This window comes from Prionailurus viverrinus, chromosome X (assembly GCF_022837055.1).
Source record: "Prionailurus viverrinus isolate Anna chromosome X, UM_Priviv_1.0, whole genome shotgun sequence".
NCBI classification, from domain to species: domain Eukaryota; kingdom Metazoa; phylum Chordata; class Mammalia; order Carnivora; family Felidae; genus Prionailurus; species Prionailurus viverrinus.
Window position 1 is genome coordinate 95,337,273 of NC_062579.1, and position 20,539 is coordinate 95,357,811.

At 36.9% G+C, this 20,539-nt stretch overlaps 1 protein-coding gene across 3 annotated transcripts in view; it reads right to left on the reverse strand.

Annotated features, from left to right (window-relative positions):
- TENM1 (teneurin transmembrane protein 1) overlaps positions 1-20,539 on the reverse strand; it is a 550,900-nt gene that overhangs the window by 245,083 nt on the left and 285,278 nt on the right. For all 3 annotated transcript variants that reach the window (XM_047844103.1, XM_047844102.1, XM_047844101.1), the window contains exons 7-10: positions 9,691-9,890; positions 8,257-8,467; positions 3,099-3,200; positions 1,600-1,794 (exon numbers count right to left, since the gene is read on the reverse strand). In XM_047844103.1, coding sequence (XP_047700059.1) covers positions 1,600-1,794; positions 3,099-3,200; positions 8,257-8,467; positions 9,691-9,890 — 708 coding nt within the window. The remainder of the gene's footprint in view (positions 1-1,599; positions 1,795-3,098; positions 3,201-8,256; positions 8,468-9,690; positions 9,891-20,539) is intronic.

Genomic DNA, 20,539 nt, shown 5'->3' on the forward strand with positions numbered 1-20,539 from the left:
TGAGAGAAAGATCCAGTTTAAAGGAAACCGCGGCTGCTTGGTTCCAGCTGATTATCGCCATGTGGGAACACAGGCCCATGGTTATCAGATTTTCCAGTTGCTCAAGAAAGACCAAAATGAGAGATTTTTATAGGACTCTTCTCTATTTTTAAATTTTGGCAAATAGATCACATGGGGGGAAAAAAACCCAATAAAAACACTACCACCACCACTGTTGTGTGACCTAAACACAACCCATCTATAAGCCCAGTTCAGCCTGTGAGTTTCTGGTCTATGACCTTTAACTTAAAACATTTTTTTTCTGCTGTATTTGACAAGCTTATACTGTTAAATATGGTGGGTATTCTTCCTTGCTATCTTGGTTATTCTACACATTTTCTTAGAGATCCCTAGAAGGGAAATTTAAGCTAAGTCCTTTTTCAAGTGCCTCCCAAATTTTGATCAGAAGGGTCAAATGAGGTTAATGAGGTTAATGAGGTTAAACATTTTCATGGAGAACTGTAGATGCTGTGAGGGGTATCATTGTTTGGGTGCACATGCATATGTCCATGTAACGTCTGAGTTTACAACTTAAACATAATGACTGCAGTTGGATAACCATAAAAACGATTTCCAGAGGTAACTCAGGAACTCTGGTGTCCTGTCCAGGCCCAATGCCATTCACTGGAACAGATATAATCTTCACGCCAAAATTCTACGATTGCTAACGGGAGGTGGAAAGCTAAACTCTTGGAGCGGAATGAGATTAAGCCCTTTAGAATGCTGTGTAATAGTCTTAATGAGCCATCTTTAAAAAGCAATTATAGTGCATTTTCAGCAGCCTCTTTCCTGAACAACAGTTGTGATGAGACCATCTCCCATGGTAATGGTTTAATATTATTTCTGAAATCAGTCTTATTTGAGGAATGTGGCATGAAAAAGGTCTGATTACTAGTAAACTTATTTTCCAATGCGTCTCTTTAGATGATGAAACTATTGCCATTTCAAAATATGTTTGTGCGTCATGTGTGTAAAGGTTCCTTTGGAGTGAATTTTAATATAAAGCCACTGCCTTGAAACTCCTTAGTGGTCCGCTGGCTTCCTTAGGCATGGAGGTCAAGTTCCAGCATGAGGTATGTAAAAATAAATACTATAAAGCAATAATAATAATGGTAATTACAAATCGCTCCCAAAGAAAACATTCAATGAAATCATTCCAAATGTGCATCCATTATTATTTTTATCATGTGTTTTAAAGTAAGACATAGCCTAATGTACTGTGGAACAACGAAAGCAGTTGAATTAACACCTAATATCATCAATATGGAAATTCTCAAGTTATGAAGCAGTGTTAGAAATGGGGGGGGGGGAGGAAAACACCATTTTTCATGACTGCTCTGCAAGTGTCCCAGATACAGCCCTGTGTTAATATTAGAGACTGTCTGAAGAGACATGAGTTCCCCAGACTCCAGCCCTCTTCTCCATGTACTAAAGACATATTGAACATTTACGGTTTGCAGAGACTACCTGCATGTCTACTAGATGCATCTCTACAGGATGACAGTTGCATAATTCAGTGAGAGAAAAGCCTGAAGCAATAGATTAAAATGGGGCTCTGACCTTCCTCGCATATTTCTCCTTTGTATCCTGGCACACAGATGCAGACTCCCATGATGCAGGTGCCGTGACCAAAGCACGTTGGGTCAATGCATTGCTCTTCTGGAACGTCGCACTCTGGCCCCTTCCAGCCATTTCGGCAGATACAGTGTCCTTTCTCGTATTCTCCATTCCCACCACACAGCACAGGGCACGAATCTGAAGGTTGGCAAATGAACTTGCAGTGTTCTCAAAATGCTTTTAAAATCTCCAAAGAGCAATCGTATATTGATTCTTGTGTAATATTTCAGGCAAAAATTTGTACTATTTCTAACTTAGCCTTTATTAAACAGACACATCCTTGCGATTACAAATAGAATTTTCCTCTTATGAGAGAGGAAAAAGGATAAGTTATGAAAATATCCTGCGTGAAGCAATTATTTCAAGTATGTGCTTTTCATTCCAACATACCGTTAAACAACTATTATTATTATTACTACTGTTATCATTATTTTAAACCAAGGTTTTATTTTTTCTCTTATGGCTTTTCTTCCTCAAACAGATGTACGCCACTTTTAGAAAGAAAAACCTGAAAATTTTAAAAACTGATAAACAGGGAGTATAAAATATTATCTTTAAAAAGTCGTATACTTGAATACATTTATGCTGGACAGATGTCTACTCCCGTGACACCTGGTGCAGACCTTTATTAGAATACTTAAACTCTGCTTTGTCATTGTTGGCTCCCTATTAAAACTATGGGCTCCTTGAGGGCAGGGCCTGTATCTTCTGTCTTAGTCAATTTTTAATACCAGCCATCTTCTTCCTAATCCCCACATCCTCCAGATCTGTCATGCTCCCAGGAAGCCAGCAAGTGCTATAGAATTCTCAGCTGAGCAGAATTTAATCTAAGGGAATCTGAGTGGCTGGGAAACCTGAGATTAAAGTATTAGCAGACTGAGAACCATAAGAATACACTGAAAATGAGCAGAAAGCATCTCTACCATAGTAACTGTACGCATGGGGTGAAACGCAGTGTGATTTATCTAAAGCTTTTCGAGAATTAAACTACGGGCAAGTCGAGGAAACAGTAAAGTTTGCTGTTTCACTCGTGACTTGCCAGTCTTTACTTTCTAAGGCTCCTTATCGGTTTGCTGGTTGCCTATCCCTTCCCATTTACTCGGGTGTATATAAGCAGTTACAGACGACCCCGGTACAAATTCCACCCGTTCGGTAACTGCCTATAGCCCCTCTCTGAGGTTGTTTCTTGGCACAATAAGCTGGGATAACAGTAGATCTACGTCACCGGTTTCCAAAGGATGCATGATTCAGAAGAGGTAACAGAGTGTTTATAACAAACAGTCTGTGGCAGAATAAGTGCTCAGCTTTTGGTTGTGCTGGGGGGGTGGTGGTTTGCTGCTACTCCTACGGCCACTTCTCTTCCTCCTCTTATTGCTACTGATTCCGAGTTATCAAAAGACGTGTATATCCCCAAACCAATTGGAATAACAGAGCAACATTACCTCTCGCGCAGTCAGGCCCCAGAAATCCTGGGAAACAATGACAATGGCCAGAGATACACTCTCCATTTCCGTTGCAATTGGTTGAACAGTCATCCATTATTTCTGTTAATAGAGAAAAAGGAAAGAAATGAGCAAACTTCCAGGATGTAGAGTCCTTAACTTTTTTTTTTTTTTTTAAATTGCAAGAACTCTGGGTCTATAACAATCTTGCCCTCTCCTGTCTTGGACCACTTACTGTTTAAAATCAGATGCCAAAGATTTCTGTAAGATGTCACATGTAGTACCAAATTATTACAAGGGCCCTGGATTTGCTGAATTGGCTATTCAAGAGTGAAACTAAAAACCAACCTCATCTCTAAAGTGCATAAAGGGTCTAGATGAATTGTATTCTTATGAGATGTTCGTGACAAAGCTAAAAATGTACTAGAATTATAGGATATTTCTCAAAAGCAAAATGGGCTTAAAAATGCAACCCAAAAGACTAAGTCTACTGTTTATTTTTCAAGTTTAGGTTGTAGCAAATAAAAAATTTCTTCTCTAGCACCTTAAAATGTTTAATCTACTATCTTGACAGCTTAAATATGATAATCAGTATTTCATTTTCATTAATAAGTGACAATGGAAGGCTTTTAAAGTAAGTGTTCATATTAAATTCACCACCACTAAAAGCATTAGAACCTAAGTATTTTGTTGAGAAATCCTTTCTTGACTGTAAATGCTTATCAGTTCTCTGCCACTAATTTCCCTTCAATCCATTCTTAGAGAAGAATAGGCTTCAAGGGAATTGAGAAGGCTTTAAAGGCGCCCATAGGTAGTTCTGGTGACATAAAGATGTGCAGTGCGACAGAACTTTGATAAGTCTTGTGGTTAGTAATTTGGCTGAAAAGGTAGGAAGTTATACAAAAGTCAGGCTCTGACAATGACAAAAATTATTTCTAGTTTAAAATTGTATTTGAGTATAATAAAGTCAAATTCCAAGTCCATGAACTCTTATGGTATGTGTGCTTTCTTCTTTCAGTTTTTTTTTTTTTTAAATCATCTTCTCATTACTCTTTCTGGAAGTTTTCCATACTTAGCATTCTGGGATTCAGAGTTTTACGTTCTGGCCCATTAAACTCACACTTCTCGTATGTACCAGTTTTTCCTTTTCAATCCAAATTATCTACTTCATCTCGTTTCACTTGCATAAGCTATTTCCAATTAGAAGGAGATATTCTAGGAAGTGGTCTTGGCGTCTTCTACTCCGCTGTGAGAATTCATAATGAGGGCCGAGAAATAGCATTTCTTCAATTGTGGCCTTTTGACCACCTGGATCAGTAGATCACCCAAAACACTTACAATGTAGATGCCTAGGCTTCCCTCCAGACCTACTGAATCTGAAGGATGCAGCCCAGGAATCCACAGTCTAACAAAAACCTCAGGTGACCCTGCAGGTGGCTCACCTCATTAAGGCACTGAGAACCAATGCTTCAAATAGGAAACTTCCATAGTTAGAGAACTTCTGATCTAGACTTGGGGTTCGGCCTTGGGTAGAATAAAAGCCAAGAGGAAGAAAGTGGTATCTAGTTTTGGGGGGAATTCTTAGAAAGCCGAGAATGAATCCAGGGGCTGTGTGCATAGCCCCCTACTATCACTCAGAAGAGGTTCTTCTTGTCACCCCTGTGTGAATACATCAGATAGCTTTTTGCAGGTTTATGATAATCTGTTCTCTGATCCCTGTGCTAGAAAACTGAACTGGATAAGAAATTTATACGTGGCATTTGCTGAGCGACAACTGGTCTGACAGGAATGGAACGTTTGACAAAGAGCTAACCATTTTTAACTTCTTAAAACACTCGTTATTTTCATAAAATCATTAACTTCTTTAAAAGGTGCTGAAAAGGCACAGAGTTTTTTCCATTCAAAGACGGAACAATTACGTCTCCAGTTTCTATTTAATCTATGTTTCTTGTGCCAAGCGATAGTGGCAGTTCTTAAATCTACATTTGGATTTCCCCTGCCCTGGATGGTTAATAGGAGGTCATGGAGGAAGCTTTCAAAGGCAAATATAGTTGAATTTAATTTCACACCAGCTCCTATTGACAACCTTATGCAAGCAGCCTTGTGGGAATGTAGCTATTGTAGAAAAAATGTTTAATAAAGTTTGCTATCAAAATAAATAAAAATCCCTACATCTTATTGACTTATCTAAGATCTGTCTCTGGGCCCACACTGCCGCACAGAACTTAACACCAGCAATGCAAATGAGAAGAGAAGGCAATATAGGGAGGATCTGGAAGCTGCCACCTCCACTGGGTATCAAAGAGACACTAGGACAGCCCAGGGAATCTAGGAGGAGGATGGCTAGAGCAGGAACACATAAGTAACTCGTGATGAGAAATAATGTGTTTTTCTATTTATGTTGGCTTCCATGAAATTTTGCCTTCTATCCTTTTTAAGTTTATTTTTATTTATTTATTTATTGAGAGAGAGAGAGAGAGAGAGAGAGACAGACAGACAGACAGAGGGGAGGGGGAGAGAGAGAGGGACACAGAATCCGAAGCAGGGTCTGCACCGTCAGCACAGAGCCTCATGTGAGGCTCGAACTCACGAACTGTGATATCATGACCTGAGCCGAAATCAAGAGTCAGATGCTTAACTGTTTGAGCCACCCAGGTGCCTCTTGCCTTCTATCTTTTTAATCTTCCTTCAGAATCACTTCCTCAACTGCAGTTCATTAGAGTTGAGAATGATTTTAAAGTTCTATGCATAAAACTCTACTTTTATTCTAGAGTCTAAAGCCCCTCGATATCTGCATCTGCACTGATGATGGGTTTTGCTCCTGGCAGGTTTTCTTATGGGAGAAACTAAAGGTAATGGATAATCTGATGGAATGATTACGGCCTGAAGGGCATGGGCTTTGGAGTCAGACATACTTGGTTGTCTCAAATCTCAATTTTGCCACTTGTTGGCTGTGAGACTCTATCAGATTATTTACTCATTTCAAGCCTCCATTTCCTTATTTATTATATAAATATCACTACACCTATGCTATCAGTGTTGTGAAGGGAATCAAACAAGATTATTGAATGTAAATCATTTGGTACAGTGTTTGGGGGCAGAATGGCACTCCATAAGTGGTACATATTATCATGTTATAGAGCAGGTTGGCTGAGATTAGGGGATATTGACAACTCTGTCTATACTACTGGAAAATAACATATATTAATATAGGCCTGTGGCTAGCCTATATTAGTCATTCAATAAATGCTTATTGCTAATATTGTCTTGATCCTTATTAGTAGTGGACCAAATAGAGTTCAGATCAATCAACCGATTCTAACATCATGAAATAGAGAACGAACAGCTAAGAACAGCATTTAGTGTAGTCAAATTGATACAAAGCTTAAATTGTTTAATCAAATATATTAGCCTCTCTTTACTGCAGTTAAATTATAAAAACATAAAAAAATTAATGGGGAGCATTTAGAGCAAATAACTTAATACTTGTGATTTTTTTTCAGAAATTTACTTGGATTCTCTTTAAGTGGAATTGCAGAAGTGTTTCTGTTACTTCTAATCGTAAAAACACAATGGATGGGTGGCTCAGTCGGTTGATCGTCCGATTTTGGCTCAGGTCATGATATCACGGTCTGTGAGTTCAAGCCCCGCGTCGGGCTCTGTGCTGACAGCTCAGAGCCCGGAGCCTGCTTCGGATTCTGTGTCTCCCTCTCTCTCGGACCCTCCCCTGTTCATGCTCTGTCTCTGTCTCAAAAATAAGTAAACATTTAAAAAAAATTAAAAACACAACAGAAAAGTAGAAAAAAACGTGACTTGCATAAGGAAGAAGCAAATACTTTGTTGCATATGAAACTGACAGCGTGATATCTGGATAATAGGAATTGTATCTCAAAGATTAGCTTTTTTTTGGGAGGAAGTAAGGGACAGGAAAAAACTTCAAGCATGTTTCTGGGTCTATTGATTTTTGAAAGGTTAATAGTTGGGTTAGTGTTTTAACTTGAGCTTACTGGTAAGGATAACAGGAAGAGAGAAAATCTTCACAAATATTTTAGATCTTCTAACTGTTTGATTTCTTAGGAGGAACTCAACTTCCCATGACTCATTGGCATCTGCATTACCAAAATTGGGCCTTGATAGAAAAACAATATCATGAAAGGTACATCTATTAAATCTGCTCCATTGAGTCTGTTAGCGTTGCAAAAAAGTGTCAGGACTTCAATTTTTTTTTTCTAATTTCACAAATACGCTGTGTTTTGAAGATGTAAAATCTGTGGAGTTTTTCTCCAGGGGAAAAAAAATAATAGGTGTATTTTTATAGTCTGATTACTTTAGAGGAAAGTTTTTGTTAATATTATGGCTGGAATACCATTTTCTACTGGGTCAAGGTCTTCAGCATCAAGTAAAAATAGAACATAATTGTTATAAAGAGCAGATGGTATGTCTATTAACAGTCAACACATCTTCCTAAACATATGGTTGAACAGGTTAACTAAAGGATAAAGTGGTGAGAGTTGGATAGAAAACGGACAGCTGTAAAATATTTTCCCTTCTTTTAAAAGACATGTGTGTTAGGAAGATTCACACAATAAAATACTATGTCTATGAGATGTTTCCCCTCGGGGCTAAAAAATTCCAAAAGAAAGAGCTATGAGTGGTCCAAGTTATTATCCTTAAGACCCTTCTCTGAATACTCGTAGGTTTTTGAAGCCTTAATGGTTCTAGAATCGGTTGTTCTAAAGAAGAGCTGGACTGGTGCTAGTTTCTCCATTTTAAAAGGTATTTATTTGCTTTGTCTTTTCTAATGGATCTTGAATGAACAGAGATTCTCTTGCTTATTCCCTTTGTCACTGAAGTTGTTCATCTATGCAGCCTTGGTAATAATATTTTCCAGGTAACTATTCCTGTCGAAAATACATAAAAAGGTACATGGCAAGTATCCTACAAAGCAGCAAATAATGGAGCATTTAGAAAACCTTAATCAGCATTTAAACAACATTAATGACAACAATAATATAAGCCTTTCTCGTAGTGACCTATCTTGAATAAGGACTTTAAGGCAGAATGAACGATGGGTTGAAATGACATCTGTATCACTTTAATCACTGCTGTCTTTCTAGAATTATACTGTCAATTCAAAATAATAGTCAAGGCAGCTTACCAATTGCTGTAGTTAACACGAATACTTGCTCCATCTTTTTTCCATCATTATAGAATGCCAGATACCAAGGCCCTTGGTCCATATACTCTATGAAACCTGTCTCCTGCAGTGAGGTTAAGATCAGGTTCCGAGGGGAGTGTTGGGTATCGTCAGAGCCCTTGGAGTCCTGCTTGACCAGCTGTTTTCCATCCATCAATTTTACAAAGTCGAACTGGAACAGATACACGCAAATCTGAGCCACTACTTCTACTTCTAGACTAACGAACATCTCTAACTTCAACTGCTCTCTTCCACACTTCTTTGCTTTGAAAGAGGAAGTTACTCGTTCTTAATTATACTTAAACACAAAAGTATTTTATTAATTCTGAAAAACCCACTATATTTATAAATGTTATAAAATACCTTTCAGTTTTGGAGTATTCAAAATAATTGTCTAAACATAAATAAACCAAGAAATAGAAAAAAATTGTATTTGGCACTATGCGAGAGAATCTTGATATTTTACTAAAGTATCAGAAGATACTCGAAACCACACATTCCCCTCAAAAAAGTTATCATGATCTTCTCTACAAATTTAGAGTTTTACAGTTTTTAAAACAAATAAACAGTCAAAAATTTGAGGACATTCGTAATTTACTACCTTTGTGGTAGCTTATTTAAATATTCAAAGAACCCCCTCCTTTTCCCCCCTAATCAGTGGACAAGCACATGGCACACATTTCCTTGGGCATTTTAAGAGTCACATTTGAATGGCATTCTAATTCCCTGCCTATTCCCATCCAGAAGGTAAGATTTGGACTATGGTCGTATCTGTTGGAAAAAAAAAAAAAGCAATCCCCTGATGGTTATGATTCCTTACGCTACTTCTTAGATGGAGCAAGGCCCCAAATGGGTTCGTGCAAGAAAGAGATAAGGGGGAAAAATGAGAGAAATGAGGTGGTTAGCGTTTATAGAAGGGCTTTCTAAACCACAGAAGATTTACGTATTTGAGTTATTATTAACAGTAACAAGAAAAAATTTCTACCCATAAGATAAAACCTGCCTTTTAGACTCATTTCCCTTATTGATTTGCATTCTTCATCGGGACAAGGGGTCAAGACCATATGGGGCCAGCGAAGGAGGTGTGGTCCCAAAAGCTAAGTAAGATGAGGGGGCCGGGATGGCTGATGATCATCTTATTCCAGGAAACAGAATTCAAATTTCAAGAATATTTTCTTAAACTTCCTTTTCTGAATCTGCTCTGCTAAATGCTATTGCATATTTCTCAGTCATTTTTGTTTTCATTCGTTTGAGTGTGATTATTCTGGATATTTGCTCATTACAAAAACTGTCTGCCTTCACCTTTGATTCTCACATACTTTGCAAGTCACAAACCCTGAACTGTTCATCCCACCACCCACCAAAGGGTCAAGAAACACCTATAACATCAAATACCTGAGTGTGTGTAGGTGGAATGTTTCTTCTGCCATAAATTCCCAGCAGAGAGTCCTTGGCTAAAGAAATATTGAATTTCAGATATATAGGATGGTGGATAGTAATCTGGAAACGCCAGAATAAGCCAGGTGGAATGGTCTGCATGACTTGTGCACCAATGTCAACTTCTCCGGTGTCTATCGCCCGTCCCTTCTGAAACACTGGTTTTAAAGGTAAAGAAAATTACAGATAATATTAATCGTCATTTATAAAGCGGTGATTTTTAGTTTTTCAGGACAAAAATATCAAAATGACTTACTAAGGTCTTTTTTCCACCACCCTACCCATATTTCAGGGTTTTACACAAATGATCTTCCAAGAAGACTTTCCTAACCAACCACTATACCAGTATCTCCCTTCTCTTGCATTACTGTTACATTTATTTCCATAACTTGTTTCATTTTAATCATTATTAAATGGTTAAATTTAAATGGTTAAATGCAGGCAATACAAAGATGAGCAAGATGAGCTTCTTGCTCTCAAGGAGCTCTGAATATAAGAGAAGAAATAGGACAAATGCACAAATAACCATGTTGTAAAGGAAAATAAATGATTTGGGTATTCAAAGGAGTAAGGAGTATTTGATTGGAGGATACTCCTCATTCCTAGCAGTCTCTATGCCCTTTATCTTCCTTTATTTTTCTTCTTAGTACTTACATCCCTAACATACCACATGTTTTACTTGTTTATTGTTTATTGCCTATTTTCTCCCAAGAGAATATAAGCTCCATGAGGCTGTGGCTGTTTTGTTCATTGCTTTATCCCCAGTAACTAGAAGAATGTATGCAAATAGTATGTGATCCATACATATTTATTCAATGAGTGAATGAATGAATGAATGAATGATTTAGAAAAGGGTACTTATGGGAAGTAGTATTGAAGATGGGCCTTAAAGGGAAGAGAAGATTTCAACAGAGCTGTTGACAAGAATTTTCCACATGAAAGGAATACTTTGTACCAAAAAAAAAAGAGGAGAGTCATTAAAGGTTTTTGAGAAGAAGGGAGATATTTGGATACACTAGAAAAACTAATCTTGAGGCAGAAGGTAGAATGATTTAGAGGTGGAAACACAAGGATGATAGAGAATTATGGAACAATAATTCAGGTGAAATGACCTAAAGATCTAAATTTACAGTGGGCTCAACAGTTCACGTGGAATAAGTACAGTCCAGTCACCTGTAAAATAAACAAGTGGGGCTACACCAAACTAAAGAGCTCTGTACAGCAAAAGAAACAAATAAATTGAAAAGGCCATCTACAGAATGGGAGAAAATTACCTGCAAACCATATATCTAATAAGGGATTACTATCCAAAACACACAAAGAATTCATACAACTCCATAGTAAAAAAAAAAAAAAAGCAAATAATCCAACTCAATAGCAAAATAGCAAATAATCCAGTGTAAAAATGAGCAAAGGACTTGAACACACATTTTTCCAAAAAAGGCCAATAGGTATATGAAAAGGTACTCAACATCACTAATCATTGGGGAAATGCAAGTCAAAAACCACAATGAGATAGCACCTCATACCCGTTTGGTTGACTAGTATCAAAAGATAAGAAATAACAAATGTTGGTAAGGATATGGAGAAAAGGGAACCCTTATATGCCATTGGTGGGTATGCAATAATGGTACAGGCATTTTGGAAAGCAGTACAGTGGTTCCTCAAAAAAATAGAACTACCATACGATACAGCAATCGAACTTCTGTGTATATATGGAAAGGAACTGAAATCAGGATCCTGAAGACGTTATCTACACAGCCACATTCACTGTAGCATTATTCATAATAGCCAAGATATGGAAACAATCTAAATATCCTTTGATGGATGAATGGATAAAGAAAATGTGATACACACACACACACACACACACACACACACACACTACTCCATTGTGTGTATATATGTATGTGCATATACACACACAGGCAATGAAATATTATTAAGCCACAAAAAAGAAGGAAGTGCTCCCAATTGCAAAAATATGGATGAAGCTGGAGGGCATTATGCTAAGTAAAATAAGCAAGACAGAGAAAGTCAAATTCTATATGATATCACTTATGCGTGGAATCTTGAAAAGAATAAAAGCCAATCTCATAGAAACAGAGACTAGAATGGTTGCCAGGGCTGGAGGGAGGGGGTAACAGGGTGATGTAGGTCAAAGGATACAAATTTTCAGTTATAAGCAGGAGCTCTGACAATCTGACATAGAGCATGGCGACTGTAGTTAACAAGATGGTATTACACACTTGAAAGTTGCTGAGAGTAGATCTTAAGCATTCTTACCACACCAAAAAAGTTAACTATGTGAGTGTGAGGTGATGGATGTGTTAATTATCCTGACCTGTTTGATCATTTCCACATTGTATGTGTATATGAAATCATCACATTGTCTACTTTAAATATATACAACTATATTTGTCAATTCTTCCTCAATAAAGTTAAAAAAATCACATATTATTGAAGAAGTATAAAACCGGGTTATCCTAAAGAATGATACAAATATCAATGAACTTCAGATTACTCTACATTTTAAAAATCTTATTGTACTTTCAAGCGTAAATACTAAAAAAATAAAAATTTATTTTTCACACTAGCATAGAGAAAATAACATGGAGATAAAAAATAACTTATCTAAACTAAGGCAAGACAGGGAAGGCACAGACTAGATGGATCAATCGGAAAACATAAAGAAGATGGAAGATAAATTATAAAAAAATAAAGAGCAATGAACTAAATGCTTGTGTCACAAGGGAAGAGTCATCACTCTGAATTAAAAAGTAAAATTTAAAGACATTTTTTTTTACCAAAAGTCAAAAGTATATATAAAATATAAAGAGACTTATTTATAATAATAAAAGTTATTTTCTCAGGAAGAAGAAAAAAAGAAAGAAGACAATATAAAGGAAGATTCTAGAGCAGCGCTTCTCAAACTTGAATGTGCTTAAGAAGGGCGTCTTTTTAAAATGCAGTTATGATAAAGTAGGTCTGAGGTCGGATATTTCTCACAAGTTCCCAAGTAATGCCCGTGTTGCATGGTACACAGCATACACACTGAGAAGCAAGGTTGTTAGGACACTGGGACACTAGGTATGGGGGCTGAGGGAGGGTCAAAACTTACTCCATGGTTGTGAGTTTGGGTGACTCAGACATTGCCAGTAGCAAATACAAGAAGCCTAAAAGGAGCTAGTTAGTGTGAGAGGGTGCTGAGTTTGGACAAGAAGGTCTTTATTATTTATTTCCAAATTTTCTAATTATTTCTGAGGTACTCTATTACTATATGCTTCTGTGGAATTCTCTGTTGAGTGGAGGGGGGAGGGAAGGGATAGAAGAGGAGGGGCAAGAATTAGTTTGCCTTGACTCTAAGCCACAGGATTGCACCTCAGGGGGGAATTCAATTTGGCCTCTTTCCACACGGCCTTTATATTTTTCAGCCATCAACTCTTTCTCCACACCAAACACAGTTTAAAAACACACATGGTCTCTGTCCTTTGTGTTCACTTGCTATAAAATTAACAGCCCATTAAGAAACACACCTGCAGTGGCTTTATTCAGAGGCCAATGCCTTGCAGCTTTTAACTCCCTAAAACACCTCCATTATTGCTTTTTGTGTTAAGGCCAAGAGTAATAACTATTTTAAGAATGTTCACTGTTAACTGTTAATAATAGATTTCAAATGCAATTTTGAACATAATTATGTATTACAGGACACATAATTTTGTGGAATTGACATTTATAATAAAATATGCCCTTTGAGATGATAAATCACCAACTGAGGACCTTATTTTTCATTGAAAGTTACTTTTTCCCATGTGAGACAGAACAGTCTTGTCCCCAAAGGGTTGATTATACATTTAACTCCTAAGGTCCCGGAGCTGACAAATGTCTTGAAAGAGCAGACAATTAATAGACCGTGTTTATGTGGATACTTCCACTTTCAACTTAATGTTCAGTTGGTTCAACTGCCATCCTCATCAGGGGCTCTTATCACTTCTTAAAATGCATCATTTGGTTGTGCAAACAATATTATAAATATAAAATAATTTAAAATTAGGTTTGACAAACACTATTTTAACGGTGCTATGAATGACCTTTAATGAATGCAGACGCGGTCATTAAAAAAAATCAGGGCAAAACTGGCTGATGGACATTAACCTTTATATACGAGCCTTACCAAATGCTACACCGTGTTTCCCTTCTGCACTTTATAGCATCATATACTGCATAATGAGGCTACTTAAATGTTATTCACTAAATCAAAAGAAACTCATGAAGTCGTGTTGTTGGAGTTTCCCAGTTCCTAGCACTAGTAAATATCTGAAGCATATATGCTAAGTCATTTATAAAAAATGATTTTAAAAGATGGTCTTACCCTTTGAGATCCTGCATCAGAGTTAAAACAAGATAGATGAAGAGACATGACAACATGAATGAACATGTGGACTATAATTTAAATAAAAATAGCAAAGCAAGCGAGTTGCAGCAATTTGGTGTTGAAGAGAAATTCTCACAGCTTGCAAATGGAAAATTTCTCAACCTCTAACCTTTAGAGTTGAGTGCATCAGAAAGGAAGACATCTCCCTGTTAGCAATCTACATCACTAAACAACCTGCTCCATTTTATCTTCTCTCAAAATTTGTTATGGGTTATGATGTAGTGATTATTAGTCAATTTACTCTTTAATTTTTTTCTTAATGTAGTTCAAAGGGGGAAGCGAAAGAGAAGAAAATTACATGCAGGCAAACAATATGTGATGTGATTTCCTAAAAACATTCTGCACCAATATAAGTAAGTGGGGTAGGTGTGGTCAAACTTAACATTGACCCTGATCCTTCAGTTGCGAAGTATCAGCAGCAGAGTTAAAATGTGGCACTCAGGTATGGTTTTTATAATAATTCATGTTTTAATTGTCGTTTAACCGGTTACACTCCTACAGCATATCAGAAGGTCTAGGAAGACCAAACTCTCCAGTAACAGAACACGCCCTTGCACAAATCCAAGAGCAAGTGCAGGCTGCCATGGATCATATCAAACTGTGCAGTACTGTACTTATCACAGTCTCACCAATATCCACCAATTTAGTTTGAGCTAAACACTCTCTTTATAGGTTGCAACACAGGCATCAACTGCTGAGTGGTAAAAAACAATGGCAGATAGGCCGTGTTGAAGAATGGCAAGCTAACTGATGGTTGCTTAGTTCAAAACGAAAAGGTCAAGCTACCTGGAAGGTAAATACACAGGCCTGGTGACAGACACCATGTGCAGTGGCTCTACCGACTAAACTAAGGCTTCATTATATCTGGACTCAGACATATACCTGAATACTAATAACATAATTACTAACAAAATCATCCTTATAAGACAGGGGTAAGTGACTATATTCTGGACATACACAAGTATTTATTTTTTCTACTTAATGCAGCTAGACCGGGCTTAATGATTCTGCACAAAACTCAGTGAAACATTAGTAGAAGACACTGACACGTGGTCACTAAAAGGATTCCAATACCAGGTCCTTATGTAAAAATGACTAGGTTAAAGGCTGTGGTATTGTCCGTAACGGCAATGTTAGTAGTCTTTTAAAGGCATTTGCAAATTCCATAAAAGCTATCTAAGCTAAGAAGATACTGCTTTATTAACTGAAGGGAATGCTGTCCAAAGGCACGTAAAAGAAATATGCCTTAAGATCATAGTTGCCTTTCACTTCAGCCAATAGCACATTCAAAGTCTTCAAAAGACATCAATAAATGCTTTTGGGTGGTCTTTCACCTGAATTAGTCCTAGAATGTGGTTCACAGCTTAAGTGCCATCTTCTTTTTGCTCCTTCAAACATAGTAATTATTTCATAGTAACAAATATTTGTGAAATTTAGAGAATCCGTGCTTCAAACAAATTGGGGGTGTGAAATCAAGCCCTAATCCCTATGATCAAAAGCCGTGAAGAAATCTAAAGGGGACAGTGAAAACTTACTCTACCCTTTCCATCTAAGTAACTTTGTATGATTCTCCTTATATGAACCATTGAAGAAAAATACGTATTCAACTCTTAATTCTTCAGGGAAAGATTTTCCAGGTTGTGTATTACACATGCTTTTTATATTGGTTCTATAACCCAGGAGTAGGTAGGAGAAAAAAAAAGGAAGAATGAACCTTGTATACATAGTAGGCACTTGGTAAATACTGTTTGGATGAATTAATAAAATAGTAATCTTAATAATTTATTTAGTAATGTTGATCACTTATTTTGACATTTTGGTACAAGGGTTAGTGGAAGAACTGAAACTATCGCCACATGGAACCCTTTAGGAATTAACTGTGAATAAAATATGTTTAGAAATAAAATACCCCCACCTTCCTGATACTGATAACAGATAGCTGATTGTGTGGAAAAGTCCATTAACGAATATTACACTTGAGAAATACATTAGTGTGTAAGTGTAAACATTATGTTCAGAAACTGAGACTTTACATTCCAGGACAGTAGCTCATCTAGTATTACATACACCTTCTCAGACAGAAGTGAAATGGTATTGTTAAAATCCCACCATTAATTAAAGGACTAATTTTGAATTGCATTCTGACTCTGTATATCTGTTTGTTGAACATATTATCACTTAAGAGACATAATTCTCTTTGCACAAGTATTTCTTTAAATTTTGTCACAAGATTTCCACTTTTCCTAAAAAATTTCACAGTTTTTCTGGTGTGTTATAATGACCACTAAGTGGTATTCACAAACATTGGTTTCCAATTTTCTGGCTCTCCTGACATGGTATACAATCTCATATACTGAAACACAAATTATGTTTGTAGAACAGTATGTTGATTATTACCAATAGTACACGGAGTAGCCAATCTCTTTGAATTTCTTCAGTGAAAACTAGAATATGAAACTCAAATTTATCACCACATATTACATATTCAAACATTTACTCAGAGTCATGGGTTAGCATGGTATAAAATACCTCCTTAAAAGAAAATAATATTCCCATTAGCAACAAAAAAAACCCCCATATTCAAAGCTTAATGAATAAATATGGAAACATGCACTGAAAAGTCAAAAAAGGAAATTAAAAGAAAGGGTTTCCACTTATATATAATATCAAAAAGAATAAAAACCAGGGATGAATTTAACAAAAAAACTTGTAAGACTTGTACCCTGAGAAATACAAAACATCATTGAAAGAAACTGAAGAAGATCTAAATAAATGGAAACACATCCATATTCATGGATTACAAGATTTACTATTGTTAAAATGGCAATACTTCCTAAACTGATCTGCAGATTCAATGCAATCCCCATGAAGATTCTAAGTCCCATCCTGATGGCCAACCGACACATGAAAAAATGCTCCACATCACTCATCATCAGGGAAATACAAATCAAAACCACAATGAGATACCACCTTACACCTGTCACAATGGCTAACATGAACAACGCAGGCAACAACAGATGTTGGCGAGGATGCGGAGAAAGAGGATCTCTTTTGCATTGTTGGTGGCAATACAAGCTGGTGCAGCCACTCTGGAAAACAGTATGGAGGTTCCTCAAAAAACTAAAAATAGAACTACCCTACAACCCAGCAATTGCACTTGTAGGCATTAATCCAAGGGATACAGGTGTGCTGTTTCGAAGGGACACATGCACCCCCATGTTTATAGCAGCACTATCAACAATAGCCAAAGTATGGAAAGAGCCCAAATGTCCATTGATGGATGAAGGGATAAAGAAGATGTAGTATATATAGACAATGGAGTATTACTCAGCACTCAAAAAGAATGAAATCTTGCCATTTGCAACTACGTGGATGGAACTGGAGGGTGTTATGCTAAGTGAAATTAATTATTCAGAGAAAGACATAAATCATATGATTTCACTCATATGAGGACTTTAAGAGACAAAACAGATGAACATAAGGGAAGGGAAACAAAAATCACATTAAAATAGGGAAGGGGACAAAACAGAAGAGACTCATAAATATGGAGAACAAACTGAGGGTTGCTGGAAGAGTTGTGGGAGGGGGAATGGGCTAAATGGGTAAGGGGCATTAAGGAATCTACTCCTGAAATCATTGTTTCACTATGCTAACTAATTTGGATGTAAATTTTAAAAAATAAAAAATAAAATTACAAAAAAAAAAGATTCTAAGTCCCATTTTCCAGAAGTACACAAGCTGAACTAAAATTCATGTGGAAATTCAAGGAACCCAGAATAACTAAAGCCATCTGTGAAAAAAAATAGGAAAATATTAGAGGCCTCACACTTCCTGATTTCAAAATTTATTACAGGTACAGTAATGGTACTGGTATTACGGCAGACATATTGATCAATGGGACAGAATTGAGAGTCACGAAATAAAATATCACATTTATGGTCAACCTAATTGCAACAAGGGCACCAAGACAATTCAATGGGGGAAAGAACAGCCTTTTCAACAAGTGGTGAGGGACAAGTGGATATCCATAAGCAAAAGAGGGAAGTTAAATGGCTCCGTCACACCATATACAAAAATTAACTCAAAATGGATCAAATATCTACATTTAAGAACTAAACTTATAAAATTCTCAGATGAAAACACAGGGGTGAATCTCTCTGACCTTGGATTTGGCAATAGTTTCTTAGATATGATATCAAAAGCACATACAACAAAAAACAAAATAGATGCATTTGACTTCATCAAAATTAAAAACTTCTGTGCTTCAAAGGACACCATCAAGAAAGTGAATAAACTGCCTACAGAAAGTGAAAAAATATTTTCAAATCATATATTGGATAAGAGACTTGTATCTGGAATACGTTAAGAAACCTTACAAACTCATCAATAAAAAACTAAATAAACCAATTGAAAAACAGGCCAAGGATCTGAATAGATCTTTCTCCAAAGAATGGCCAATGAACACAGGAAAAGAGGCTCAATATCATTAGGACATGCAAGTTAAAAGCACAATGAGATACCACTTCATACTCACTAAGACAGCTAAAATTAAAACGATAGACAAAACGTGGAGAAACTGGCATCCTTTTACCAGTGACTCCCTCAAAAAAACTGAAAACAGGTGTTCTGACAAAAACTTGTACATGAATGTTTATAGCAGCATTATTCATAATAGCCAAAAAAGTGAAAATCCACAAGAGGTCCATCACTTGTTGAGTTGATAAACAAAATATGGTATAGTCCTACAGTGGAATATTATTCAACCATACAAAGGAATTAAGTATTGGTACATGCTACAACATGGACAAAGTCTGAAAACACTGTGTTAACTGAAAGAAGCCAGACACAGAAGACTACACATTATATGATTCCATTTATATAAAATGTACACATAGGCAAATCTATAAAACCAGGATTAGTGGTTGCCAGGGGCTGGGGAGAAGTGCGGATATGGAGTAACTGCCAATGCCTACGAGGTTTCTTTTCGGTGTTCGAGGAATTAGAAAATGTTCTAGACTTAAACAGTGATGATGGTTACACAACTCTGAACATGCTAAGAATCACCGAGTCGCACACTTTGAATCGGTGAATTATACAGTATGTAAATTGTAGCTCAATAAAGCTCTTTCAGAAAATATGGTTATAAGTCATAAATTGGCATGCACAGCCTACACACACATACACACAAACTATCACAAAGTGTCATAAGAGTTTTGATGCGTTTCCAGGTGGTTTTGGAGGGTCATCTGCTACAGAGAAGCTGAACTGTCTCCTGGCCAGTATTTTAGAACACGTAACTGGTAGTACACCACAGGGATGCCTATTTCCTATATTTTTATACAATGTTAGATGTCGGTTATATTCAGGTTATTATGATCACATCCTTCTGAACTTGGGGATGGTGGCAGGAGGGCTGGTCACAGCTCAATTTATCCAGCACCCCCTTTTGTATCTTAGAATGTAAGTGCCCAGAGAACGGAGCAGTCACGTCTGTCTAAATTCCTGCCATCTACCAACTGGGCATTTAATAAAGACAATTACATTATAAGCCACCTATCCCATAGTTGCGGGTAACAGTTGTATGTCTTCTTGAGCCAGGCCTCTGGAAAAAGAAACAGCCAGCATAGGCACCAGTTCTCATGGGCTGTCATATCAGTATAGCCTTTTTGATTTCTACCTTTAAGGAACCCAAAAACATCTTCAATAATATCAAATTTAAAATTCTTCCTGCAAGCAAAAGTCACTACAGAGCACTGCTAATAACAACAATAGTGATATTTATCATGATAGATAGTAGCATGTATTGAACACTTACTGTGTCTTCTTTTGGAACTCCTACCTCTCCCTTCTGCAATGTCAAAATGCCTCGCGCATACTCAGTGTGCCATAAAATTTGGTGCCTGAGTTTCTCTCTGAGGCTCCTTCTTCCTCTCTTCTCCTGTCAAGACTTTGGTCTTTCCTTACTGGCATCCTCAATGTCTCCCTCTCTACTGGTCTCTTGCTCTTTGTCTTCAAACAAGCACAAGTCTCTCTTTAAAAAAAAAATAAGATGACCCAACTGCCCCTTCATCTTGTTATCATACTATTTATCTCCTTCCTTTCCTTGCCAAGCTGTCTCCATCTGCTGCCTCTATTGCTTCATTATCCATTTACCACTTAGGCTATTACCATCTGCATTTTCCCCCACTACTCTATTATTCCATTCTCCTAAATATGCACTCTTTAAGGTCAACGTGGATTGATTTTTTTCTTGTTTCTCAAGGTCCAGCTCAAACTGTTTCTATAATAACAATCATCTATTCATCTTTTTTCTTTTAAGCCTCTTAATCACCTAACCATCTCATTTCTACTTCTGTACAATAGTTGGTTGCA